Source organism: Rissa tridactyla, chromosome 3 (assembly GCF_028500815.1).
Source record: "Rissa tridactyla isolate bRisTri1 chromosome 3, bRisTri1.patW.cur.20221130, whole genome shotgun sequence".
Taxonomy (NCBI): Eukaryota; Metazoa; Chordata; class Aves; order Charadriiformes; family Laridae; genus Rissa; species Rissa tridactyla.
The window spans coordinates 2,390,327-2,418,066 of NC_071468.1; the positions used below are offsets into that span (position 1 = coordinate 2,390,327).

The window sequence follows — 27,740 nt, forward strand, 5'->3', positions numbered from 1 at the left end:
TTCAAACTCCTAATTGCTGCAGGTGTGGAAGAAGGGCCTTAGAGCTTGCAGAACAAAAGACCTTCTCCACTCCTTTCACTGACGCAAAACACTATCTAAGGTAAAGAAAGGGCTGCAGGTGCCAGATTTCCTCCTCTCCCATTCGCCACTTTTTATTATTCGGTCTAGTGGAAGGTCAACACTATTCAGTAATTTGTTGTCTTGGCTAACAGCCAGCCAGCTAGATGGCTAGGGTGACCACGGTGAAATAAGGAAGGCTGAGAAGGGGGAAGGGAGATAAGAAAGTCCCTTTAGCAAGAGAAACCCTGATAAAAAAAACCCAACCAAACAAAACGGTGAAAGAGAGATGTCCGTGGCTGTAGGTATATAAACTCCCCTGGGGCACCAGGACAGGTATTATATAAACTAGAAAAAGAGCCACAGATACCTTGATATCATCTAGAAAGGCAATATCTTCTCTCTGTATTGCCTTGTCTGTCCATATTAAGGCACTATAGGTCTTCGTCTTTTCCTCTTCACCTTCCTTCATACGACCAATTGCCTCTCTAAACAAAAGAAATTAATTACTTGCATAACATAAGCATAATTATATAACGCTGTGAGCAAGAACGCTTGCAAAACTCCCAAAGTACCGCTTTGACATCCCTTGACAGCGATGGTAAATACTGACCTGGTGACAAGCTGTAAATCTCGAACCTGTATTTTGTCTGAAGAGTTATTAATTGTCTGCGATATTTAAAAAAGAATCAGTTAGCAAAACTGCTCGGTTAGAGAGGAAACACATGCTTTATGAGTTCGTGAGGTGCAAATGATTTACCTGCTGAAGTCCCTTCATGTCCTCAGCAGTAAAATGTATTCTACGAGGATTCACAAGCTCAATTGCAAAGGGCCTTCCTGGCAACATGCACAGTCATAAAACATAAAAACATGTTGTTCTAAATTAACGTTTGAATTTATGCAGTAAGGTTGGAAGGTGCGAAGATTGTCTGCTGTTATGCAAACAGGGAGAGGACTTGCGGGTTTAGGGATGTAGCATCAGATGGAAGGAAAGAAACAAGGGACTTTTTTTGGCTACTAAACCCCAGTATCAGCAATAAGTGCAAATTACGACTTCCCAGAAGACATCTTGTACAAGTCTGTGCTAATTAAAAAATAAAATAAGAAAAAAAAGTTAATTAGCTTATTTTCTGTCACCTACAGCAATGCCCAGGTGCAAGATGATGTTAAATCCCGCTCCCTCAGCGAAACATCTGTTGCAATAGCTGCACTTTCTGCGCTCAGGGCCAGGGATGAGCCCCAGCACAAGCAATGCCAAGAACTACACTACAAATCAGAGAGCAACTGGAACACGGCGCTGTTAATTTTTACCTTTTCTTTCCCCTCCTCCTTTGGCTATTGTAGCTTCGGCATATTGGGAAAGCAGCTGACCTTTATAAAGGACTCCAGTTTAAAAAGAAAATAAGGCTTCCCCGCTCCCCAGTGACAGCGAGGCAAAGCAGAAGGACCCAACAGAAAATGAGAGAGGAATGAGCCTGGCATAAATGGCTTAAAGATAGGAAGTGAATAAAATAAAGTGCTCCTAACAAGCTGCGCATTTCCATGCACCCGTGCGGCCAAGGACAGGGAAAAAGGGCTCCTCTTTCAGTTGGTTTTAGAAAACTGTTCAGTCTTTGGGAATAAATACATAAATATTACCAAAACGATTCCGAGAGAAAATTTCACACACTTTACACACTTAGCATTCAGCGAGATCTATAAGGGTAGCTTTGGTTAACAATTTTGTTTGTTTCTATGTTTCACGAGGGATGTTCCAAGCCTTACCATTGCCCAGCGTTCTTACATCCACATCTTCTCTTCCAGAGGAAGAAAAATTAAAGCCTGTAACAAGATTTGAACAAGGGAGGTGAGATTTTATTTTACATTTTTAATACTAAGTGAAATATTTTCTTTCTAAACTTGTTTGCAAATATACTTCGAAGGGCTACCTTTTCAAAATGAAGCCTGCACTGTACTTTAAAAAATCTGGGATAGTTATTGTTTAGTGGATGAGGCTCACAAGTTTCTTGAAGAGCACTCCTAGTGCCTTGCCCTGAATGTGACCGCGACAATCCTGAAAATGTCCAAAAAAAGGCAGTACCATCCTAAAGGAATTCCACTCACTAATTAGTTGTGTTCATTTCTTACCCAGCTAATTCAAGCCTACGAATAAAATCAAACTGAGCTGTCTTCCTCCAAAACACAACTTTTTCTCCCCAAAACACCCAATGGTTTCCAAAGGTTTTAGAGAAATTTCTGCTAGTCACACACACTTGGGCAAAAGAGGAAGACAGTTCAAGTCCAAACTGAAAAGTAACCTCTGTGTATTTGTTTTTTAGATCTTTCAAGCTACAAAAATGTCATGTTAGGTATTTAGTTTCCTTCATGGTACCCCTTCTACCTTTAAGCTTTGCCTGAAGGAGGAACGGGGCACCAAACCCTGCACTAGCGGTAACTTTGCAGCTCTATTCCAAAGGGTCTCCGAAAAACTGATGGTTTCACCATTTTTTCCTCCACAGGGAACACACGTAGCATAAAGATTTCCTCGGTTTTTATTCTCTCTCATTTCTCTGCTCATATTATGACAACTACATAATCACATTCCATGGTCATGAAGGTGTATTTTGGTCACACTGACAGATTTTTTTTTAGTTGGGAACGCTCCGGACCCTTAATCACCTTCAGAGCCCTTTGCTGGACTCACTCTGGTATGTCCACGTCTTTCTTGCACTGGGGAGCCCAGAACCAGACCCAGTACTCCAGATGTGTCTCCCCAGTGCTGAGAAAAGGGGAAGGATCACCTCCCTTGACCTACTGGCAATGGTCTTTCTATTTGTTTCTATCTCTTCTCAACATTACTGCACATGCACTTCTGGTAGCCACCTGTAGTAATTCTGCAAGCTGAAATAAGGTGTTACGTAGTACCTGGCCTAAAGACATGGTTTGAGGACTTTCCTAGTGTTTAGACTGGAAGCGGGGGGCGGAGGGGAAAGTAGCTGTTTTTTCCAAACTAATATCTAATGCGATTTTTCCTTGGGCCTTCTCTATCTGTAACTCCACATCTACATGATGACAAATGATGGGCAATGATTATTTCACCTGGATAATTCCTGGATAAGCATTTAGCTTGTAGAACTCTGTGCACTGAAGAAAATAAATTAATTGAGGTAAGAAAAATGAAGGGGTCAAAAGACAGGCAGATATTGTGGAACACTGATGGCAAAAACCTTCTTGTTACAAGTCATTTTATGAATTACCAAGCGTTAAGAAGGCAAAAATTCTACCACATAAACCCATAATATTTACATCATCAGATCAACTGAGGAGATATTTCAGAAGGATAAAAGACGCTGCATAAGACAAAGCAGTCATCTAATTACTCACAGATCATAGCTAAAAAAGTTTACAAGCTTGGACTTGGAAGGATAAGAGAGGGATAAAGAAACAGGTTTTTTCTGTTACACTCTTGTATTAAGTGAGTAGCTACCAAGAAAAAATATTCTAGTAATGATGAAAAAAATATATGGTAGAAGATCTCCTAGATACTTACTATCCGCTTTGAATTCTGCCATTAGATGCTCTGAAATCAGTTCTTCCACTGAAGATTCCAGCTTCCGCTCCCCATCAATAATCCAGGGAGTCTGAGGTAAATTCCTTGAATATTTATTGTATCTTCCTGTAAAAAACAACTATGTTACCTGTAATCATGCTAAAGCAATGGACAAAAGCTCCAATATGGCACAGCACAACCCATTTAACTTTCACTGGAGCACTGTGAAAGTAAATTTACAGGCTTAAACTTGTTTTAAGGCAAGAGCGTTACAGCAAGAGTACGTAACGCGTGCTGCTGCACCGACGAGAGTTTCAGCATCCAAGACAGCCAGCTTAAAGGTAGACTTGGAGAGCCTATTGCTGCAGTCATACCTGCAGGTATAACCACAGAAACAAAACTGTATGCAGCCTGACTCAACCGGGAACGAAAACCCAGAGGTTCAAGTGCCTAGTCTGAGTCAACTTAATTCTGAATGGAACAACTGATTTTTTTGGATCAGACCATGGTTTTCAACCAGCCTCCCATATAGCAAACTAGTGCTACACCTATGCCTGGCCACTAAATGTGTGTCACAAGTGAAGACACTCCCGCACCCCACTGGTATAAAGTAGTTCAGGTTTCATTCCAAGTTCTGCTGTTGTCTGAATGTTTAACAAAAGAAACCCAAACTAAAATACTTTGGCTCATTACAAGGAAAACCACATGAGCAAGATGTGTTAAAAATAAACCAGTACATATCGTATCTCAAGAACCTCGAGAAGTTGCCATGTAAAGAGATTGCCATCCTCTGACTGATTCCACTCCCAGTCTCACATTATGTCACACCAGCGTGCTGTCCCGTGACACGACTGTTACCACCAAAGAACAATCTGACACGGACGACCAAGATGAGCTTTACTTATTGACAGGTTTTATAAGAAGTGAAAATATGAAAATATGCACAAAACAAGGAACTCATTCATGAAGAACAATGAGTAACCCCCCTGCACAAACAAGTTTCAATCTGAAACCTTGCATACAGAAAATAAAAAAGGAGTTCAAAGTATCTATGCATATTATACTGTGCATCTGTCATCTCCATTTTTTTGGTTTTTGGTATCATATTTTCCTATTTCTAACAATGTTTCCTTCTTGCATTTTGATCTGCAGAAAAACCCACACAAACAAATGGGGAAAATGACTAATACTGTTTCACTGGGGCAAATAATGAAAGCACTGTGACTCGCAGCTTCACACTGCTAAACTCTCTCCATAAAATGGAAAAAGGAAAATATTTTATTTTTTCTCTCAACTCCCCATTCTAATAATTTTAGCTTTTGAGCTGATCAAGAGTGGGTTAAAAAAACACAAAAGGGGTTTCTCAGTTTGACAACTTCTCCTGAACCTTTAAAAAAAAAGTTGGGGGGAAGCATTCAATGAAGAGCAAAGAAAGGTAAGGTCAAGAAGGCAATACCAACTCTGAAACTGGGCTTACAAATAAGGATACTAAACTGCTGTAATAACAAAGTAACTGCACAGTACTCAACAAGTTCTTCTCTTCTGGATTTAATTATTCAAAAATTAAAGACAACATCCTGCCTGGGGTTTTTTGGTTTTGTTTGGAAGAAGCTATAAATTGCAAAACCACTATTAAATCCCATGCAGAAAGCTAACCCCCTGTCTCTTTTGCCACACAGATGAATCCTGATAAAACCATCCAAAAAAGCAACCTAAGCCAGTGTGTTTGGAAGAGGCTAAAAGACACAGGATATCCTGGATTTGTGAAAATGTCCGTCTAACTGTCTCATCAGTAACTAAAAATAAGACACAGGTATGTACAGAACACCAACTAGCCTGCCATGAGAACATTCACTTTTGCATTTTTTTCCTTTTCATTTTACAGTTTCCTTTAGTCAGGATATGTACCATCCTTTTAAACATAGTACGTTGGATTAAAATTGCGGGGTTTTTAAAAATAATCTGTTTGCATATATTTAAATAAGTGGTTGTTTATACATAGGACTGGAGGAAGGGCAGATACTCTTGCAGGCAGGTGATAGAAAAGTTTAATCATCCTAACTCAGGGACGCCAGGCATTGTATTACCTGTCTCACCCAGTTATTTCAGATGCTATCTTGTTTTGAGGGAGGGAACTAGAAAGAGCTAAGCATTCCAAAATTTAACTTTCATTAATTGCATTAAGATTGGCAGTTTTGGATGGAATAATATGCCATTCAGAGGTGAAAACCTCTGAATCCACATCAAAATCCAAGTGAACAGCACTTGCCAGGAGCTTATTTCGTGGGGAAGCGTCCTTCCCAAACCATGTGCTGATTATGAGGGGACATGTTACAACTGCTGGATTTGCAGGGATAAAGGTTTTCCGAAGGAGAGAGCAAGCTTTGACAACAGGGCAAAATTCTTCATTTCCTGAACTGCTTCTGGATAAGCCCCCCCAAAAGAAGGCACAAAATAAGTTGTTTTAAATTTTCACATCATCCTGTGCTGTCTTTAGAAGAGAGAATCCTTCCATCTCTCAAAGCAAAAGAAAAACAATGTCAAGGAAAAGCAAGATCTTCCTAAATATCCAGAAGGGAGGTGTGTGTGCGCACTGGGAGCAGCCGGAGCGACATGCTCCCCTCCTGCAGCTCCCACCATGGAAACCCGACCTTGGCCCCGCGACAGCTGCCTGCAGCTCCCGCTCCTCTTCAGCCACATTCCACCACACGCTAGCTCCAAGTTTAAACTCACAACAGAAAAGCAGGCAAGTAGTTTTGATTTTAGAATGTTGATCTGTAATTTCTAACTTTTGACAATGTCATGTCTTCAGCAAAGGCAAGTATCATTTCTTCCCCTTTCAGAGCCCACTCTTAATAGAGCTAGATTTGGTTTTATTTTTTTGTTTTAATTACAGGAATCAACAAATAGCAAGAATTTTTTGGGTCTCACGGCAGTATTATAAAGTCATGTTTAAAGACAACACAGCAGCAAATAAATGGATCACTTTACCAGCCACAAAAACTGCACCATTATTGCACTGAATTTCCAGAGCAACACAGAGGTTCTTTGGTGAACTTGGGGGACATGGAAAATGCCTGTATTTAAAAAAAAAAAAAAAAAAAGATTAAAAAATACTAGTAATACCAGAGCATGATGGAGCATCACCGTAGCAATAATGGCATGAAAGATGACGACCTCAGTTACACAAAACACAGCTACAATATAAATTCAGTATTCACGTTAAAAGCTGGAGCATCAAGAAATGGATAAACATTAAGCAAATCAAGAACACCACATTGCCAATACTTTTGTCAATCTGTCATTGAACGTTATCGAAGTATAACACTCCAAAGTGTGCTAATAAGATGTACTGTACTATAGCTATAGCAATAATGAAACTAAATACTGTATGACAACTATCTTCAGGATCTATTACTAAATCTTCGCTGTGAATCAAAGAAAAGAGCTGTGAAGACTTAGTGCAATTAAGCACAGTGAACTCCAGAGACACTGTCTATTCGTGTCTTCCCATTGCTTGTGATTTTACCATATTACAGCACTTGGTGTTTTCTTAAAACTCAACTCCTAACATTTTGGAAATATGGGAAAAAGTCTTTCTTGTAAAGAGAAGCTTGCCTTACAAACTCTAAGGTTCAACATACAGAAGGAAGTTCCGTGATTTCTCAATCTCTTCTGTGGTTTTGGGGATGTACATAAAGATTTTTGAATGTAAATGACTGGCAATATCACAACGAACTGCTTTCACTTCTAACCATTCCAAATCCCATGCCAGCCCAGAGAGGTGCAGTGACGTGCTGCCGAAAGCACAGAGCAGAACTGCAGCTCTGACCCACAGTTTCTCCTCTCTGCTGCTCCTGAGATAATCAACCAAGGAAGCCCTTTTACTAACGGGAAAAAGACCATCATTTCTGTTACGCTCAGTTTTCCACCCTCTGTGGCTGAACTCAAGCATTTTCAGATTACTCCGCAATTAAAAGATCTGGAATGACATCTTATTACCAGAAGAACAGAAAACACACCACATTTTAACCAGTGAACTAGCAGAATTTAAGCAATCAAAAGTTCTTTTATAGATATCTTACCACTACTTACCCACCTAATATTTTCCTCCCCATCCTAATTCTACACAAAAGTACAATACTAAGAACTGTTTTCAGTATATACTTACTTGAGAAAATCCTCTTCTTTTATCTTCTCTAGGGCTTTTATAACTGCCATTCTAGTGAAAACAGACTGCACAGTGAAATAAAAAAATGAGTCAAGAACTAAGAGAAGCTAAGAAAGGATATGCCTAAGGAATTAAAAAAAACCCTAAAACATACACACCGTATGCTTTTCATAACATAGTTTTTTCACTTGTGTTTTCTTATACCTAAAAGCAACTCTGTATCGGCAAGAACTCACTGCGATCTTAACCCTAACTTTAATAGAACAACAAAAAGCAACAGGTAATTCTGCCAATACCTATTCAAGTAACTTCACTCACAAGATGAAGATGAAAGCAACACAACTTACACAGCTGACAGATTGGAACATAACAGTTATTTAGTCGTAGAACTAAGATTGGCCCCTTTGTTTCTAGAAGACACGTACAAAGAGAAGTATATGTTTCCTCACTCTGTTTTTACACAGAAGAAAAATAACAAGTGCCACTGGCTTTCAGCTGGTCTACAGTTACTGTCACGCTTTCAAATAAACCTACTCCAATTCCTTACAACATTCAATTGCTAAGACTGCCCTTTGGTTAGCTGAAAGAAATGCTAAGCCTATCTCTGGAAACTATCTTATTTCAGATGATATACAACAGTGCGCAAAAGCAAGAACAAAAAAAGTGGTGCTTGGGAGCTCAGGTCCAAATTTGCAAAATACATTAAAAACAGAATCCTAAATCCATGAACAGAAACCTAAACCAGGCTTCCCCATTTTCAAGAGTGAAGGATACCTAAGTGACAGCTTTTATCTCTGTGACAGCAGACAACTAGTTCTTTTGAAAATAAGATTGCTGAGCAGGTATCTGTTTATAAAGTTCCAAAGTTCATTCATACTCAGACGTAAGGGCTCAGAACAGTAGGGCTTGGCAGTTCCCAAACTGTGGAGGACAAGCAACTTCAGACCCCCGAGCTGCATCAGTTCACAAGGGTGAACTGATAATAAAGGTAGTAATAATAGCACAACAGTGGCAGGTGTCACGACTACCATCCTCTATGCACTGCCAGGTGCTGCTGTTGATAACTCAAGTGAGCCTAAGGCAGAAAACAGAATTTAGGTTCCTAGAACAGGAAAACCAAGTGTTGTAACAGGTGAGGTGGAGTCCTACTTTAGGAAGGCTAAGGGCAACAGAAAGTCTCTAAATGAACCTCCTCATCAAAGCATGGTCAGCTATGAGATCAAACCATATTGCGCAGGGTTTCACCAAGTCAGGTCTTGAAATCCTCCAAGGATGGCACATGCCCTCTCTGCATAGCCTGCTCCACTGTCCAACTGTCCTCACGGTAAAAAGGTTTTTCTTATATCGACTCCAAACCTCTCACTTCAACTTCTTTCTGCTGTCTCTCGTCCTTCCACCATGCACTGTAATGAACAGCCTGGCTCCCTGCTCTCAATAATCTGTTGGTACTAGATATAATAATCAGTTGGGTCCTCCAGAAAGCCTTCTCTTCTCCAAGCTGAAGAAATCCACGTTTCTCAGCCTCTCCTCCTAGGGCATGTGCTCCAGCCCCCCAACTGTCTTGATGGCCATCTGCTGAATTTCCGATTTAATGATGTCTTTTTTGCAAACTGGATTGGGGATTTGGAAAAAAAAACTGAGAAGTACTGGGTCAATGTTTGGGACAATTCAAGTCTTTGCTCTAACACAGAGTTCCTGGATGCCTTCAGGAAAGCTGCTCTTTCTCCTCCTAAGCATAAATTAGAGATAATAGCACTTCCCTTCCTTGTAGAACAGATGAACTGGAAAAACCTTAAACTAGGAGCAGGTTTAAATAACTACCTATAGCAGATGACAGAAATTTTCACTCAGAACCCAGTTTTTGTACTACTTCTCTGATTAATACAGCCCTTGAAGCCAGCTTCAAGCACAACTTCTTTGTAAGGATGAACCTCTGACGGCTCTTCAGAGTCGGTATTTTTTCCTTTCGATTCCCCTACATCTTGTTGCCTGTGTGGTTTTAACAGCCAGGCCCTGCTACTTTAGCTCCTTATGTGGGATTTCCTCCCTTTTAAAGGAAAGCAATGCAGCAAGCAGTGAGTTATAACAATACAATCCTTCTAAAAAAAGACCTGCATTTATTGGTCAGGTGGAGTAGAGTAGGCAGAATTCCTGGGTCAGACTGCCTCTGCCAAATGTCGGTAGACTCTCCACCAGAAAGAATAAAAGGCCTCACATAGGCTTCTGTCAGAAGTTACTTGTTCTCCCTCTGATCACACCAACTGTCCTACTTGTATCAGTTTCTCTCCAACTGTTTTTTTATTCTTACATATCCTCTTTTCCGTCAACGATTGTGTGCGTGCTCAGGGCCTGCAACAAGTGGCAAAGTCCCTTTTCTTTCCTCCCCTCCTCCAGAGGCAGACAGGATAAAACCATCTGGCATGAATTGTGTCTTTCATTCAGATCAGAGGACATGAAAACTGCCGTGTGATCGTTCTCTTTCAGCTGCGGATTCTCATCTTCTCAATGTGACTTATCTGAACCATTTCACCCACAGAGAGCTTGAGGATCACCTTTTATACTACTTTTAACGCATGATAATCAAATTCCTAGATCTTAAGGGATGTATTTACAGAGAACGTTCCTAAAATTATGGCCTTCACACAGTCTGGAAAATGAATGACCTAAAGAAAAGCACCAAGCTCTTATTTTTCTTAAGCAGAGGAATGTTAACTGAATAAAGGAGACAACTTTATTTTTACACAACTGAAAACTGGCGAGATTTTTGATGAAAGAAAACCAGGCATTAAACACTGCCTGAATACCTAGAAAAGTTCTTCCTTGTAGCTACAGCTGTGAAATTCTGAATGTCAGAAAAGAAATACAACAATTATGAGATCCTACCTGTTTGTTCTTCGCGGGTTTGAAACAGTCTGGACAAGCTGTGGCTCTAAATACAAAAATGAAAATTAGCTGCTACTCTTAGAGAAAAAGAAATAAACAGACAGACAGACTTATAACCATAGCATGTACATGGTCTTTGTACCAATATGTCCAGTATCTCACTCCGACAGCTTATCACAGAGCAGATTTTAAAATTAACTTTATCCTAAACCACTAACGGCGGAAGGTGTGCATTGCCTGGTCGAGAGAAATCACAAAGCTGTATAATCCTCTTTTGCTCTGACCAACGCAAATGTGTCTCAGCTTTGAGACGGGACGGAAAAGCACACAAGAAGTTTAGCTGTCATTTCTAATCCTCAATAAAGGTCACGATTGATGTTTAAGTTCTGTGCAAGATTTGCTGACATCTTGATACCTGTACTTGCTGTTCTTGGACAATGCACAGTACAAACTATAGATTCAAACTGCTGCTTCTGGATAGGAAAATTCAATTTAGTACAGAAAAAGTAACACCAGGTGCTCGATACCATTTGTGCTTTGCCTCTTCATAAGGAAACTATTGGTTGTTTCACGAAAGTGAAAGCCAAGTCAGTGAAACACTCAGTTTCTGAGTATTGTAAAGGAAGTTGCAGTTCCTATTAGTGGATTTCTATGTATGCAGGTAGAGACGATTTCTAGCCTACAACACAATTTATCATTTCTTGCTGGTGCTTTTCAACGCCGCTGTAACTACTTTAGACCATAAGGAAGCACATCTGATCTCTTGCTGTTTCTGTACAAGTAACTTGCCTGGCCAGTTTGTGACACAAAGCGTCACAACTTCCCTCTTCCAGAATTTAAATATCACCTAAGGTGATATTAAACATAAATCTCAAATGTAAACTAATAAGAGTCAATTCAATCTTCCGTGTCAAACCAAGGGTCATTTTAGCACACCTACCTGCACATAATTTTGTAAGAACAGCTTGAGAGATGAGAAATTGCAGATGCCATACTTGGAAATCCCACCCAAAAGGATACCTGGAGGACTTCTCCAGGTTGAGACAAGGTCCTCCTTCACTTCCACAAAAAACGTGACTGTCATTACTAAATCTGTGAGATTAGTCAAATTTACCATATTTACATTGAAACCAAACCATTGCCGCAGAACATGCCAAGAGCCAGGTATTCACATATGCAGAATGCCTTGATGCCCGAGAAACTACTATTTAATTAAATTAGGTAATATGCTGTCACTTCAGAAAAATGTCTAAAACCTTAATTGCTGTTTAAGTGTGCTACAAAGAGAAGGCAAGTAAAGGGATACAGTCAAGCCACATGGAATAAACCTGGAATGGAACTTCTTTACAGCTTTCACCTCTACAACTATTCTGCTTGGGGCGCCAACACTGGCATCATAATATGCTTGGCATCAACATTTTTGAAAGGTTACAAAAAGGACGGAAGGATGAGCTGAAAATAATTGCTGAGAGGTTTCAAAGGAAGGAAAAGCACCACAGGAAACAAGAACCGATCAAGTAAAATTAAATAAATAAGAACAAACGGGTGCAGGATCCAGAAACTTTTGAGTCTTTACAGGATTGCAGGTACCATTATTTAGAATTGTAGTTTGGCCCTACTACTTTCGCCCCTCTCTACCCAGTCTTGAAGAAGCTGGACAGGCGAGAAGTTCAGCAAATGCTGGTAATCAGTTCTTCCTAATAGCAGGTATGTCACCAAGCATGCATTTCCCTCACCCCCCACCCCAAGACAAATGAAGGATGCAGTTGTTGAAAACCAAGAAGGTGGCAGACTGGGCATCCAAACAAAGATCACAAATTGCCAGAAGGGGTAAAATCAGGGAAATACATGAAGGCTGCAAAGCAAATCTCTAGTCTCAACAGTTGAGGTCACTATGCAATAGGGAAGTCAGAAATTCTATGCCGAGCCTTTTTCCATGCTAAGATTTAACTTGCAGTAGAAGCATAAGTGATGAGACTGAGTGAAACTGAAGTTTTCCAGGAAGCATCAGCAAACAGGAAGAGTGAACCTAATCATCCAGAATATACTACAGCTAGATTTTGAGAAATCAGATTAAATGGTAGCTGAATTCACAGAAATATTTTGCTTCTTTGTTTATAGCTGATGCCCTACTGGGCCAAGCCAAAAACTATGTATAGCATGGCCAGGGAACTTCTGTTTGTTTTAGTCATCCAGCTAAACTGGATTAACTCTCTTCAAAGCCTTCCCTCCCATCCATGTCTCCTATAAGAGCAGGAAAACCTAGGCATGACCTCAAAAGATTCCCCCCCCTGCAACTACGTGGTTTGAATTTATTTTTTAAAATGATATGGCTATATTGAAGAGGGTAATGACTTTGAGAAGGCCTGAAATTGAACAATTTATCTGAATGTTCTCCTTCTAGTTCAAATCAAAATTCTGGATAATTTTGTTTATTGGCTTTAAAGCACAGAATTAACCAGAGATGGTGTAACTTTAAGCTCTACAACTCTATCTGCATTATGAGGAAGTTTAGATGCAGGCCCCACTCTAGTTTATAAACACTGCATATTCTCATCTGTAGCAAATCCAAACCAACAATGTTGCACAATATTTAGATAAAGATCTTTTGTTATTTATATAAAAACTTACAGGAAACGACACTCCTCCTCTGTTTCTGGGTGAGCAAAGACCACGCTAACTTCAAACAAACTCTAAATTTAAAAAAAAAAAAAAAGGAAAAAAGGTAATAGTTTTTTAAACAAACAGGGAGGATACTCTCAAGCATCCTTAGTATAAGGAAACCAGTAAAGAGGTAGACAAAAGAGAAAGTAACCCATTTATTCTACAACATCGTCTAAAGATATTAAAACGTGTGCCAAATAGCATTTGCATTTCTGAAGTAACCAAAGATGATCTGAGAGCCCTTCAAAACATAAGTGACCTACACATCATAGATACCAGCCCTATTTTGCACAGGGGGAACTGAGTCAGAGACGGTGAATGCTCAAAGCCTATTACGGTCACTAAACTTAACAAACCTTCTGGGAGAGCAATGCATGGCGTGGAATAAAGATAAAAACCCTGTAGTAGTCACCACTGTAAAATTTTGTCAGGGGCTTCATTTGCAATGACTGGATGGCCTTGGGGCAAAGAAAGGCAATATGTCCTAGCGGATTGACAGCTAGACCAGAAACTCTAGTGTAATCTCAATTCTACCCCCAATTCCCTCTTTGGCCTTGGGCAAACGACACTCATTACTTCTGTTATTCAGATACCAGAATACCTCAAGAGGGCTATTGAAAAGATTGGCTAATATTCAAGTGCCTTGTAGATAAAGAGCACTAGACAAGTAACTTTTATGGTACAATGATGTCTGGAGCGGCTCAGTGCCCAAGCAACGTAGAGCTTTTGCTAACTTGGTATGTAAGAAGTTTGTCTCTTCTTGGGTCATCTTCAGGGTAACTGAGCATTTCTTTCTTCGCTAAGACAAAAGGGATGCTTTCAATTAGTACTCCTGGGAAAAGACAATCTGTAATTATTATGGAAGCCGACAAATTAACGTAAAGACTAAATGAGTCTAGTCCTGGGGTCAGTCGTGTGGCTGATGACAGGTAAAAACTGCAGTCTGCCTTGTCCTCGGCAGGAATTGTAGCCATGTTTGCAGAAATTTTACATTCAAGATGATGGTGTTTCTGAGTTTGCCTGGCAACACCTGAATGTTATGTTCAGTCAATGCATTTCAGAAACATTTTAAGAATGTTAGTCAGAATCTGAAAGCTGAAACCAGGGTTTGAAAAAACATTTCTCTTGCCTACTTACAGGTATTGCATGTTCCAACATGCCTATCTCTAGCGTTCCTTAAAAATGAACAAGGACCAGTCTTTCCTCTTTCAGTAAGATTCAGAAATATATTTTATCCGTAGAATTTAACATGCTAACAACCTGAATGATTTATCTCACAGAGCAGTGACAGTGGTGGCAGTAATAGGAGAGCAAAGAAGGAATGTGTGAGCATTCCTTAACCTCTGGAAAACAGAGAGCCTGGAAAATAAGAAAACTGAAAAAGTCTCATTGATAAAAAGAGGGTGGCAGCCCAAGAGCAAGAGATTTAGGAAAAGACTACGACGGTTTCAGAAGATGCAATGATCTATGCGTACAAAAATGAAGACTGGACTCCTCAGTGTTGAGTCTTGGAGATCTCTGGTTAAAAGAGCTTCCCCCCTGCTTCCCCCTACAGTGAATATAAGAGCAGTGCAACTTGTTTATCTTAATGAGGGAAAAATGTATATATTTTTATTTCCCCCCCTTGTATATTTAAGTGTATAAAAATCACACACACACACAAGCACATATTAAAAAGAATAAAAGACACAGAGAAAAAAGTGTTTTCTTATTTATACGACACCTTTCCGTCAGCAGGAACACCCAACTCTTCTGACAATTGGGGATGAATAATCCACTTATAAGCTTCTTTCAGCTGAACAATGTCATCCTTTGCCAAGGGAAGGCCCAGTTTTCTGAATCACATACACAAAGAAATAGTAAACTTGCACAGGAGTCTGCCAAAGATAGATACATGACATACAGTATTTCAAGACAAACTGAAGTAACTAGCAATGCACAAATAAAAAAGGACAAAAGTACGAAGCATACAGATGACAGACGATGGCATGAAAGAATGAAAGGCTGTTCCACAGGTACATGCAGATAGAGGCAAGATCCTTCTGATGGTAAACCAACACCTAGTTCACCTTAAGTAAACCAAGTATCTGGATCCTGCAGGGCAGCACCTGTGCTACTTGCTAAGGAGCCTCCTGTCCACCTTCCACCCTAAGTAATATCTTGTCTTGCCCTGTTTCTATTTGGCAGTGTTTTTTTCGCTAACATTTAAAAATAGATTCTTTTTTTTTCTGTGTAAAAGAACATGCACTGAGGAAACTCATGCCATAGCTTCACAGTAGATCAAAAGCTGCAAAAGTCTTTCCAGAGTCTACCTGGAGAAGAGCTGAGAGAGATGTGCACAAAAATACTTTGTTTAAAAAGAAAAAAATAAAAAACCCTTAGACTTATTTTTATCGTTAAAAGGGCTATCTAGTCCTTCATTAAAGGAGGGTGTGAATTCCAGCGGGCACAAATTCCTAAGAGGAAAAGCCCAGATGACAGCCTCAGTTGACCTTGCTGCAACAGGCTCTACTACCTCTGTACATACAAGACCAGGCCTTGACTCCTGTGTCTTTGACGATGGAGAGTGAAATTAAAAGGAGCAGATGCCTGTAAGGATACCAGTATGTGTGTCCTGGTTTAGCCATGATTTCAAACCACTTGTTTGGGAACTTACAGAGCAAAGCGCATGTCCTCCTACACAAATGGCACCAATGGTAGGCTATGTGGCTCTACAGGGTCTCATCTTCTCTCAAGCAATTTAATGAAACAATTGCTTTTAAATTAATCTCAAAGTAGGAAGTGATTCATCACCTTTTAGTCTAGCTTTCTATGAGTATCTTGAAATGGTACTTCCAGCCAACATGGCTTCCGCCAAAGACTAGTTCAGTATCCTCAACTAACTTTGAGAGAAGTGCATTTCTTTCCTCTTGCCCACAAAGACAATTTACCCATTCAAAATGGCTCTAATACGTTCTCATTTGGCCAGGAATGGGAGTGTCCTGGAGTAGACAAAGAATCAAGCGTTTAAATTGATTTCAAAACACTGAGGTATAAAAAAGAAGAGTCAAAAGTAACATGCACCCACTGCACTAATATCTTTCTTGCTACACTACTGAATTTTCACCATTATCCGATTAACAATTTTCTGTCACTATTAATGTAAGCTAAACCTGAAGAGGTCTGTATTTCACTATGTCTTCCATGTACAAGAAGATTTTGGCTCACAGATGGCATCATGGCACCTCTCAGGACCATTAAGCTAACCCAAAGTGCACAGTTGGACAGACAGCCTGCACTCCAAGTTGAAATGCCATGTCCTAGCTATAATCACACTATGAGGCAAAGGAGATAAGAAACGCCAATTAAAGTCAAACCAGGTAAAAATAAACAAAAAACTAAACCAGCTGCCATCTTATCCTTTGTAAGCATCAAGTAAACTGGACAATAGTTTCATAACAAGACTATAAAATCAACTTCTTGCCTGCTCAACATTTATATAGACGAATGGTGGCTATATAAAAGAGTTCTTGTCAGTCATACAACAAAAGCTATGGACAATAAAAAAATAAAAAAACCCAAATAAAATGACAGCACATCCCAATTCTGAATTTCCTTATGCTTAGTTTTGAAGGTAAGTGAAAATGTTGTCCAAGAACATAGAAGTGACTCTACATATTCCACAACTGTCAGCAGAAATACATTTATATGAATACAACTTTCTTGACCTCGAAAATACAGCATTAATTGCTTGGTTAAAATTCTCTCTTAACATACTTGTCTCAGCAGGTCCACTGCATTAAGTGGTTTCTCATTTCTACTACGCTGGAAAAAAGTTATAGTAAGAGTATCTCTCCTTTCTCTAAATCTGGAGAACTCTCTAACAGAAGTGGTATGAGGGTTGCCAAAAGAAATTACTCACCCCATTTCCTGTTTTACCAGCAGCCAAGCAGCACGCTATAGGTCACCAGGCATGCCCAGGAAGAAGAGAAGAAAAAAAAAAAAAAGAAAGCAAGTGAAATTAAGGCTCAAAACTCCCAACAATTTGAGAGACTATTAGCAGAAGGAATAATGTTTTAAAAACTCAGGACAAAAAGGAATTATTAGGATTTTAATTTAGCTTTTGCTTTAGAAATGGAAAGATAGGATTGCTATTTGTTTTTATTTGCAAGACAACATTTTGCAATTCACCTCAAATCCCATCTGGCTTTAAAAAAAAAAAAAGATCAGGCTGCATTAAACACACTTTGAAACTTGCTATTAACACTATAACTAGAAAAAGACTCTGACAGCCTAAGTCAAGTGCAACCGACAGTTATCTACCACACAGAGAAATTAAAAGTGTCTAAATGGATGGTATATGAAAACTGATTTAACATATGAATTTTTTAAAAAAATATAAACTATTCAGTTATCATCCCTTATAAAAAACATGAAATAAAAGACATACTTGGTCTCGTGGTAATCGCGAACCCTTCCCCTCAGGATTGCCCCCTTATTTAAAGCACACCACTTAGTTTAGGAGACACAGGCTGAATATGAGAAAGCTGAGGAACAGAAGGAACAATTCTAGAGCTTTTAGTACAAATGCTCGAGTTCACTAATAATTATTTATCACAAAGCATATATAGGAATGGCTGGAAGATGTGATCTGAGAATCATGGACAGATTCAACCTTGAACTCTCCTTTTTCATTTCTCAATTGCCCCTCTGTTACTTTGTGGAGATCCTCTGTGAATACCACCTTCTGCGGCTCCTGATGCGCTTCTTTGAGTGGAGGTTACAAGAAGTAATATTTTCTTTACATGTGTGATCACAGAATAATTCAAGGACCTCAGCAGGTCTCTATCCAACATTACAGTTGTAGCAGGCTCACCTATGAAACCAGACAAGGTTGCTCAGGGCTCTGTCCAATGAGTCCTTGAAATGGAGTAATGGAGACAGCACCATCTCTCTGGACAACCTGCTCTAGTGCTTGATTGTCTTCAATCCGTACATAGCAAATACTTCCTCAAAATCTACCCCACTCTCTAGCAGCCTTAAGTATGTAAACAAACAACATAGAGGCCTCTTAGATGTGACACCGCCCAGGAAAGAAGACCACAAACCATCACTTAGGTGTCCCAGCCAACAAATGGAACTCAGCAGTGTAAGAATTAACAATGGTTGTAACAAAGTTCAAAAGCAGAATTAGAACTACCAGTGGTATGATGGACAATACAAAAACACAAGATTAAGCACAAAGGAGAACAGCCAACACTAACAGACTCGAACAAAATTAAAAAGGATCAAGAAACTGAAGATTTACAAACAACATTGCTAATGCCAAAAGCTTCCAAAGGCATATCTGTACCACACCCTGCTCTGCGGAGCCAAACACTTTAGAGGTGCACCCTTTGGCAGTCTCACTTGCTTCTCTTTGTACTGACAATATTGATTCTACAAGATGATCTATTAGTTCTGTGCAGTAATTGTTTAGTGTTCTGGGCTTTAAATTTTGCCTCCACATGGGCCAGGAGTGAGTGCCATTCTCTGCACTACAATGAAAACTAACTTACTAAACTGAAGTGCGTTACAGTTAACCAGAATTGTAACTTTGACCTCAAACGGCCTTTCTATTAGGTCTTTAATTACGTGGAAAAAATGTGATGCCGGACACAGGTATTCAGAAGAACCATACAATTTTTCCATTTCAACAGAATGCCTATCAGTGCAAAAGCAATTAATAAGAAGAAAAAAACTCCCCTCAAAACCTCCTACAACGAAGCAGCAACAACAATAACGGTCTCAGTTCTTCCGCTACTAACAAAAACAAAATACATTAAAGCTGGCAGGACGCCACTTAACTAATAGAACCTGTACTGTCAAGACGCAGTCTGGACACCTAGTCTCACCATCCTCACTGAAGATGAATTCCAAAAATCATGTTGGTGGCTTGAAATAACTACAGTGAAAAAAATCAAAATTTGTAGTTTTCAGTTTGTGGACTGCAGGCTACTAGTGAAGTGCCAGAGAAAGGTGACTCCATAGGGTTGCTATACAACCATATATACATGTGGAATGTCCAAAAGAGCTGGTATCTCAAAAGCAGCGAACACCACTGATTTAAATACATGTTTGAAAACTTATATCAAACTTAAAGGAGCACAGCCAAGATCACATCATCTTTTCATTGAAATCAGAAGGAACCCCATCGTAGATCTCTTTTACATGCTGATAGAGGAACTCAATCAAAAAAATGTCTAATAACCTTCCTCTGGTACATCTAAAAGAATGAGGGAATCCTAAAAACAATGCTAGAAATGTTAAGGGGAAAAAGGGATGAGGGAGAGAGGACACAAATTTTGTTAGATACACGATACACAAAACTGCATGCTACTGAACCAAATAAATATAGTTGTATTGATGGAACACTGTTCACTCAAATTCACTGTGATTCATTATCCTGCATATGTAGACAGTATGAGTAAGACTGCTTGAAGTATATCGTAATCTTGTTTGCATAATAACCCAGATAAAATCATAAATAAAAATAGTTTACAACTGAAGTTCCTTGAACATAATTCAGAACTAGAGAACATGACAACCATAAAACTTGGTCTAGAAATCTGCATTTGACAAATGCCAGTTTAAAGAAATCACATATGCCTTGATTTAAAGCATGTAGGTTTGGTACTCAGTCAGGTGGCTAATCTCACACCTTTCCCCTGTTTTACAGGCGTACAATTACAAAATAGAGAAAACTTCTGCGTGCAAGTAACTATGCTAAAATGAGAGCACAAGTCAAATTTCACATCCTCTTTCTTGACTTCAAAATTGAAAGAAAATTAAAGAAATTGCTTTTTCCCTTCAATTAAGAGGAAACAATAGATTAGGGTACTGTGAGCACAGAAGCCAAAAGATCCCAAATTCCAAATCACATTCAGTCACCAAGCCAGCCAAACCCCCCTACCCCTATGCCTTCACTCCCCCGCTCTGCTCTCTCCCAGCTGTATGTGAAGCAGGGGATCAGATCCCTCCACTTCATAATTACTTTATGTTTGTGAAGTGGTTTGAAAATGAAAAATGCTCATTACAGAGCTCAAGCCTGCAGGGCAATGCTTAACAGCAAACATATTTCTGAAATACACTAGCTCAGCCGCTATATTGATTACAAGCTGCAGGTTATTATTCTAATGCTATCTGAGGGATCACAGTGGCAACAGTTGAAATACCATGTGCAATCCCAGCCACAGCCTTTTTTTCACTGTATTAGAAAAGAGCTTCGAGATGGGGAATTCCATGATGAGGTATACACAGCCCTACAGGGAGTAATGACTACAGATGCTATTTGCATCAACGTCCTTGTAGCAAGTACCAGGATGATGGATCACAACTGAGACTACAGACATAGCTAACAGTCACCCTTTTGAAGGGCATGACTCGCTTCACATTCTAATATAGTTGTCTGACATAAACTTGGGACTCCTGTAGTTATGATTTATTTTAATCAAATATCCTACTTGGGGAAAGAGGTGATAGGTTTTTTGCATTACAGATACAAATACTTTGCAAATGTAAATTTTATGTCCCACTCTTCTTCAGCTCCTATCGTACATTTTAGACTTGGCAGGATGACAACTGTCATAATTAAATTAGTTGAAGGTAATATTAAAAGGCAGTTTCTGATTTTTTTGTTAAAAAGAAGTCAGAGAAAATGTGTGTGTCATACAAAAGGTCAATGGGAGGGAGGCTGTCTTTGGGGAGTCCTTTTATGATAAAATTACATATGTTCTTGTACAGTGCAGTTCAAAGAATTAAAAGCAGAATTTAACAAAAGACCTCTTTTCAACACGAAGCATTTTGAGATATTTGAGATACTTTGACATATTATATTACTTGCTGCTTTTCTCTAACTGTAAAACAGGAGCTGCTTTTACCAATTATTTTTTGAAGTGACAGGTGCTAAATAAACCCCCATGATTTTAAAGAGGTTCTTTCTCCACCATCACCCATTTTCACCCCTTCAGCCAGAGCACAGCTACACAAACAGCTGGTTTAGCATTTGGCGAGACTGAAGGGATGGAAGAGAAAGGATAGCAGGAACTTCCTAATGCAGACCTGCTCCCAGACAAACCAAAAGTGTTTCCAAAGAGAACTGATCTGGACTTGGAGCTTCCTACTCACTCACCTCACTCCACCTATTCATTTCTGAACCCACACCACAACTTCTATTCCCTTGGTTGTACCAAGCACTGTAGTATTGTTTGTTTGCTTGCTTGAACATAAGGACACGATAGCTTGAATGAAGCAGATCAATAGGTTAAAAATTACATCTCATTGCTTTTATCTAACTAATGATTTATTGCACTTAGAAGACAAAGTTGTTATAAAGTAATAAATCTGGGTTTCTACTAACTGCATTTGCAAAGTCAGTTTTCCCAGTCCACACAGTCTCAGTGTATCATCAACATTTCGATCAGTAAGAGGAACTCTGAAGCAAACTGTTATTTTTTGCTTCCATTTACAGCCAAGACTACCTCAAAAGCAGAGAGAAACACTTGCCCTGCTTGTTCACATTAGTGTGAGAACATCACTGAGCCAGAACTGCAATGCAATAACCCCCTCTACCGAGGCATTCTGGCAAAGACCCACAGAGTGCGAGAAAGAGCAGCATAGCATCAAATTCCTCGCCTCCATCATTACATAGCTATGCTACGGAAATAATAAAAAAAATAAGCTATTTTTAAGTTGGATAAACTAAAGCTGTCAAGCTAAAGTGCATAATGGAAGCGTATTAAGAACTTGGTAACATGGGAATTGCAGTTGGGAATCTAGCCAGAAGATTCTGTGCATCACTTTGTTTTTGATCATTGAGGCCATAATGAATAGAGTAAGGGAGCTCTCACTAATGACTAGCAAAGGTAGAGTGGAAATGCAAAAGACCTGATCAATAGTACCCTAAAAATAATAAGGCTCCACTTTTTTTAAACACCTAAGCTTACACCGGGCATTAAGCTGGAGTAAGTTTGACCTACATTTGGAGTTTCACAGAGCATCATGGGCACACATGCACACATCCGTATATTCACCTCACCTGAAAGTGGTTTTTTGACATATCTCATTTTTTGGACGACCATAAAATCAAACGGGAATAAGGAGGGTTCATCCGTTCAGAAAGCACAGAGCAATTTCTTCTGGTATTATTTTACCAGACACAGTGGCAGCTGAAGCAAACACACCAACTATGCTTAATTTCAGATGGGAAGTAGAGAATCTTAGCTTCGAGAAGACTTAGAAGTAGAATGTATGTTAGCACAATGCAGCTATTACACTGGCATTTGCCTGAGATGCCAGAACCAACAGTACAAATCAACACTAAAAGTGTAGTAGATTATTTAACAATCAAACTGTGTGGGATGGGAATAGACCTCACCGCAGCTTTATATATAAATCCAAGACCACCTACACTTCTTTCTGCCGTGTTCACTGAAGCTTCTACTACATCTTACCACAGCAGGCATCCATCATAAAAGATTTACATGTTGTCCTTTAGAATAGTATTTTTGCATCACTTCATATCAGAAAGCAGGGGAACATTGTAAAACAACCCACAACTAAGCAAAAATTGTCGCTTTATTGACCAAGTTCTACTATGCTTAGTATGCTCCCTCAATTTAAAAAAAAAAAATATTACCAGGGTTATACACTCCACACTACAGAAATGTAAACAATTTAAGTTTGATTAAAATTGCCATTAAAATCAGTAGTTTTACAACTGCTATTAACTGTAGTTTTACAAATCTAGACTTTCAACAATGCCTAAGACAGGTGACTATTAAAATGTGTATTTTCACATCATTTAAAATGCAGAACAGTTAAAGAGTTCATCTTCAAGTTCCCTCATTTGTATTCTGCACTACCAATTATCATTTATTTCAGGAAAGGCACCAGCTGTGCAGTTCCTTCTCTGAGAAGATCCACAAAGCAGAGCTGGCATCTGTACCAAAGGAAACAATACACTGAGGGTTTAAAGAAACTCCTTTTAGATTTTCAGATGTAAAGTAACTCCCGGGCTAACTGAAAACTAAAGTGACTCAGACACTTTGTTAATTAGAATAATACTCACCAACAAGGAAGAGGAGAGCAGACTTCACTTCGAGCATGTGTTTTTGGTTTTTTAAACAATAGCAATTAAAAATCAAACCACCTCCAGCTTGCACACTCCACAGTTACTTTCTTTAATATGCATTTAAGTTATGAAGAAATATCTGTAAACACTTACCTCCCTAACAGACAGCTGTGGGGGCAGCGACACAGAAAATACAAAACTAGTGAACTGGTAGTCAGCGGAATTAACCTTTTGGCACACCTGTAAGTGAAGGATTCTAATATTAAACCACAGCAATGGAACTGAGTTGATAATCTTTTAGGATATTCTTTATTCTAGCATAATCACTGTAAATCCATGTTAATACACATTCAGATAGATGCTGAACATACACACCAGAGTAATCCCTAAAAACTTATTGAAATCTTTTTTTGTTCTGTTAAAAAAAAAAAAGTTACTAACAAACTGTATCCTTACTGCTATGAAACAACCAAACTCTCTATTTTAAGGCTAAGAACAATTGTATACCAAAATCTTAGTGCAATGAATTATACCACAGTGACCAAAGGCTAGAACAGCTGACTCTGAATGTTTTTCTTCACGGCAGTGATACAATTCTATAACAATAAAAATGTTTAAGAACCTGGGATAAGACAGGAATAAACAGGTATCCACAGCAGTAATTCATAATCACTCTTCATTGTAAAAAAATCATGTTTGTCACTGGAAATAAAGTAAGAACCCGAACACACATCAAACATTTTAAAGTACGCTAGTGAGAGACAATGGCTAGATGCCCCTACTGGAAGTAAACTTAAACACACATGGAGAAGTCATCCAAAACGTCAGTGATTTTAGTGAATGTTAAAAGATGAATTCTGAGATTTCAAGGTGAAATCAACATCTCAGATAAGGAAATTTCCTTATAAAATAATCAGCTTTTGCGGTGCCTTAATAAATGCTACCAGATTTTCCATTGCTACTCAAGAGAGTAACTCTGAAACAAGCCTTATAACTAGATTTTGTAAAAAATATATATACTCTGCCAATGGAAATGAAAAAGAAACACGCACTACAACAGAAACTATATACTATGCTTTCTGTTTAGGCCCATTTTTAAGTATACTCATGCTATTAAACCAAATTCTTTTCTATTAAAACTCCTTTAAACATCTTAAATACAAGTGGGATTTTTCTCGCTGATATTTCAATTTGTCACATAAGCAATTTTATTGCTCAGAGATGATGTTTGCAACACTCGTTATGCCTACATTCTCTCCTAACTCATATTTTCTCTATTATCTACAGTCTGTTGTACCACCAAAACATTTTCTTCCTCTGTGGCTTTCTAAATAGTAGCACATGGTAAAGACAGACTCGTGCTATATTAGGAACACGCAGTTAAGCTGAAGAGCACAGCACTTATGCCTTATTTTCCCTTCATATAGCAAAAGTAAAGAGAGGTCACCATTTACAGTGAGGTTTTCCTTGTAATCTAAGCAGCCGAATCTCAGGTTATCTCCTAAATTCAAGTAACCACGTATCTGTTAGTCCTTTTCTTAGGAAAATGTGCTCCTAGCAGTCATTCCATTGCACCTACACTGCTATTTTTTAAAAAAAGGTTACATTATGACAAGGCCTGGGTAAAATGTGGTCACACTGACAAATGTTATTTCCCAGCTGCACAGGAGGTATGCAAACACTGTCAATGAGCAGTATGTAGTTGAATGGCGCCATCTACCTTCCAAATATTCGAAACCGGTAAATGTTTCGGCTTGTTTTCCAGTAGCTTTCTCCCAATTGTTTAACTGCATGTTGTTTGTAATAACCAGCTCTACACTTTGGGCGCCAATATACACAAGCTCCAATAAAAGCACACATGAAGATTAAGAACTGGTTATTTACCTTTTTAACAAAGTCAGCCTCGCAGAACTCCTGAAGAATTCCCAAACACACATTGCAAACCTTCACAGCTGAGTTCTCCATTGCAGTATTTTCATTATTAACTGAAGGAATCTGCTGGAGTGCTCCACTGTGGTTCAGTTCATCAGGTCCTTCTTCTGTGTGTTCAAGTCTGATTCTCTTACAAGGTGGATCAACTACGTCAAAACAAACAGTATCTTCTTTTTCTTGATTATTTTTCAGAAATTCTTTTAAATCCTTCATTAAATCCTAACACAAACAGAGGAATCATACTGTTGTTGGTCTTTCCTCTTTTCTCCAATGGTGTAACAAGAACTTACAATACAATTCTAAAAGGTAGTACTAACCATTCCAGTTTAGCTTTAGTGTATGTAATTTATAACTTGGAATTTATACCAACAGACACCTAGACAATTAAAAAGCTTCACGCTCTACTGCTCTCAAAATGTTATCCAGAGAAACTGAATTTTGCCGAAAACACTTCTTTATCATCCAATAAGAGTGAAAACATTTTACAGATGTAACCTGCAAAAATGCATTTATCTTTGGCCCCATCACTATTCAATGGAAATAGATGTTTATGGCCTATTTGTCATTTAGATTATGTTAGCATTGAATTCTACCAACTCCATTAGCTCAGATGATTAGGAAGAGAGTTGGCTAGTATAGTATGAGAAGAAAATGAGAGCAGATACAGGTGAGAGTGAAATTAAATACATAAAGGAAGAACTTCATATAAAGAGAGAAGCCTATAAAAATTAAAGGATGCATTACCTGCATGTCTCTGAATTTTAGGAAGGATGAGAGATAGAGCCAACACATAGTTCAGAAAGAAAGATTTACTAAAAGGTCTTCAGTAACAAAGACAGCTGTTACTGTGTTGTTGAGATGCAAAAGAATAAAAAATAGCATACAGAATGAACACTTCTCAAATCATTGATAGAAAAGCAAAAAGGATATGGAAGAAAGATGTTAAAAATAAATTCTGGGGAGTCTAAACTTGAACAAAGGTGAAACAATCAAGACAGACATCAGAAAATGGAAGCATAAAGTCACGGGATTAAACCAGATAAATGGAGATGTTTATTTGGCCTACACAATGACAGAGGTCTCAAAGAACCAATACGGAGGAGGAGCAAATCACCAAAACCAAGCTGAGGAGTAACAAGTAGAAGAACAAAGGCAAGAATGATTGTGCACAGCTAGGAAAAATTTGATGACTGAATTTCAGCACTAAGGTCAGCTAAAAAGGATGCCTAATAACATTGTGTTCGATTGACTGAAAAAGGAAGGTTTATCCTTAACCTGCGCTCTGCAATTTTTCAGTTACATCCCCCTACCAATCCTACTGAAAGAAGAAGGAAGTATGAAGCAAAAAAGTTTGGAGCATAGATGGTTCCTCCTCTGCATCAGCTGCACTGCCCACAACCCCTTTACTATTTATTACGTTAAAGGAAAAAGAACAGAGGGAGCAGTCATAGCTGTTCTGCTTCTAAAGTGATAGAGCCATGATGTGCAGAAGCTAACACGCCCTGTTTTCTGGTGTTTTCAGGAAATACATAGCAACTTCCACAGTCAAACTTAACATTTAACCCACAACAATTGTTATATTCTATGATTCTTGTAATTTCTCAAAATTGCACAGTGTAGCAGCAGTTATTTTTCATAACTCATTTTGCAAAATGTTTTCCTCTCAGGCAAAGAGCCCAAGAACACAACAACCTTCTCCTCCAAGGTAGTGCAAAGAACACTGCATTCATATGTTCGCAAGTTCTAATTAGGAACACAAAGAACAAACCTTGTATGGACATCTATAAAGCGCCTGTGATCCCACGCAGCAGAACCTCAAAATACATCGTGGGCAAGTGCCAGTGTTCAGTAACAGCTGAACAATTGGTCTGTCCTTTTCTGTTAGTGAAGACATACTGGATAATTCTAAAAAAGAAAAGAAAAAAAGCTTAGAATAAACACAACTCAGCAATTCAACAATAAAAGGACTGACTTAACTGTCCCATATTTAGAATCAATGGATTTTTTTGGTCCTCTAGAGGAAGTTTAGGATACATGTTTGTCTTAAATCAAAGGCACAATAGAATTGGAAGACCAACCCAAAAAGACCACTGACTCTGGGAAAAGCTTCTGTACTTGCTAGAAAAATCTGAAGTCAAGAGTTCTGACAAAGGTGTGCTGAGCTTTTGCCCAGAGTTTTATCTTTGATAATGTGCATTACCTGACAAGTTATTCTTTACTGAATGAAGAAGGCGGGTGGAGCTAAGACATATTAAACCAAACTTAAAATGGAAATCCCTTCTAATATTGTAGCAACTAAAGAATCAAACCGTTAAAATCACAGGGGAAAAAAAAACCCAAACAAGCGAAAACCAGATGCCATCCCCTTTTGTCATACAAGGCCCTAAAAGCAAAGGAAGTCTTTTCTATCCATT

The 27,740-nt window shown here is 38.8% G+C and overlaps 1 protein-coding gene across 3 annotated transcripts in view; it reads right to left on the minus strand.

Moving 5' to 3' along the window:
• Window positions 1–27,740, minus strand: part of PUS10 (pseudouridine synthase 10) — a 34,713-nt gene that overhangs the window by 6,013 nt on the left and 960 nt on the right. For 2 of the 3 annotated variants that reach the window (XR_008465230.1, XM_054194055.1), the window contains exons 1-14: window positions 27,095–27,231; window positions 25,279–25,545; window positions 23,548–23,634; window positions 17,206–17,240; window positions 15,028–15,139; window positions 13,272–13,333; window positions 10,641–10,686; window positions 7,758–7,822; window positions 6,578–6,663; window positions 3,587–3,712; window positions 1,822–1,878; window positions 818–894; window positions 671–726; window positions 428–545 (exon numbers count right to left, since the gene is read on the minus strand). Coding sequence is in view for 1 of the 3 variants with exons in the window: in XM_054194055.1 (XP_054050030.1) it covers window positions 428–545; window positions 671–726; window positions 818–894; window positions 1,822–1,878; window positions 3,587–3,712; window positions 6,578–6,663; window positions 7,758–7,822; window positions 10,641–10,686; window positions 13,272–13,333; window positions 15,028–15,139; window positions 17,206–17,240; window positions 23,548–23,634; window positions 25,279–25,545; window positions 27,095–27,220 (1,320 nt within the window). In the remaining 2 variants the exon portion in view is untranslated. Of the gene's footprint in view, window positions 1–427; window positions 727–817; window positions 895–1,821; window positions 1,879–3,586; window positions 3,713–6,577; window positions 6,664–7,757; window positions 7,823–10,640; window positions 10,687–13,271; window positions 13,334–15,027; window positions 15,140–17,205; window positions 17,241–23,547; window positions 23,635–25,278; window positions 25,546–27,094; window positions 27,232–27,740 lie in introns of those variants that run through there. The other variant, XR_008465231.1, reaches the window with a different exon arrangement.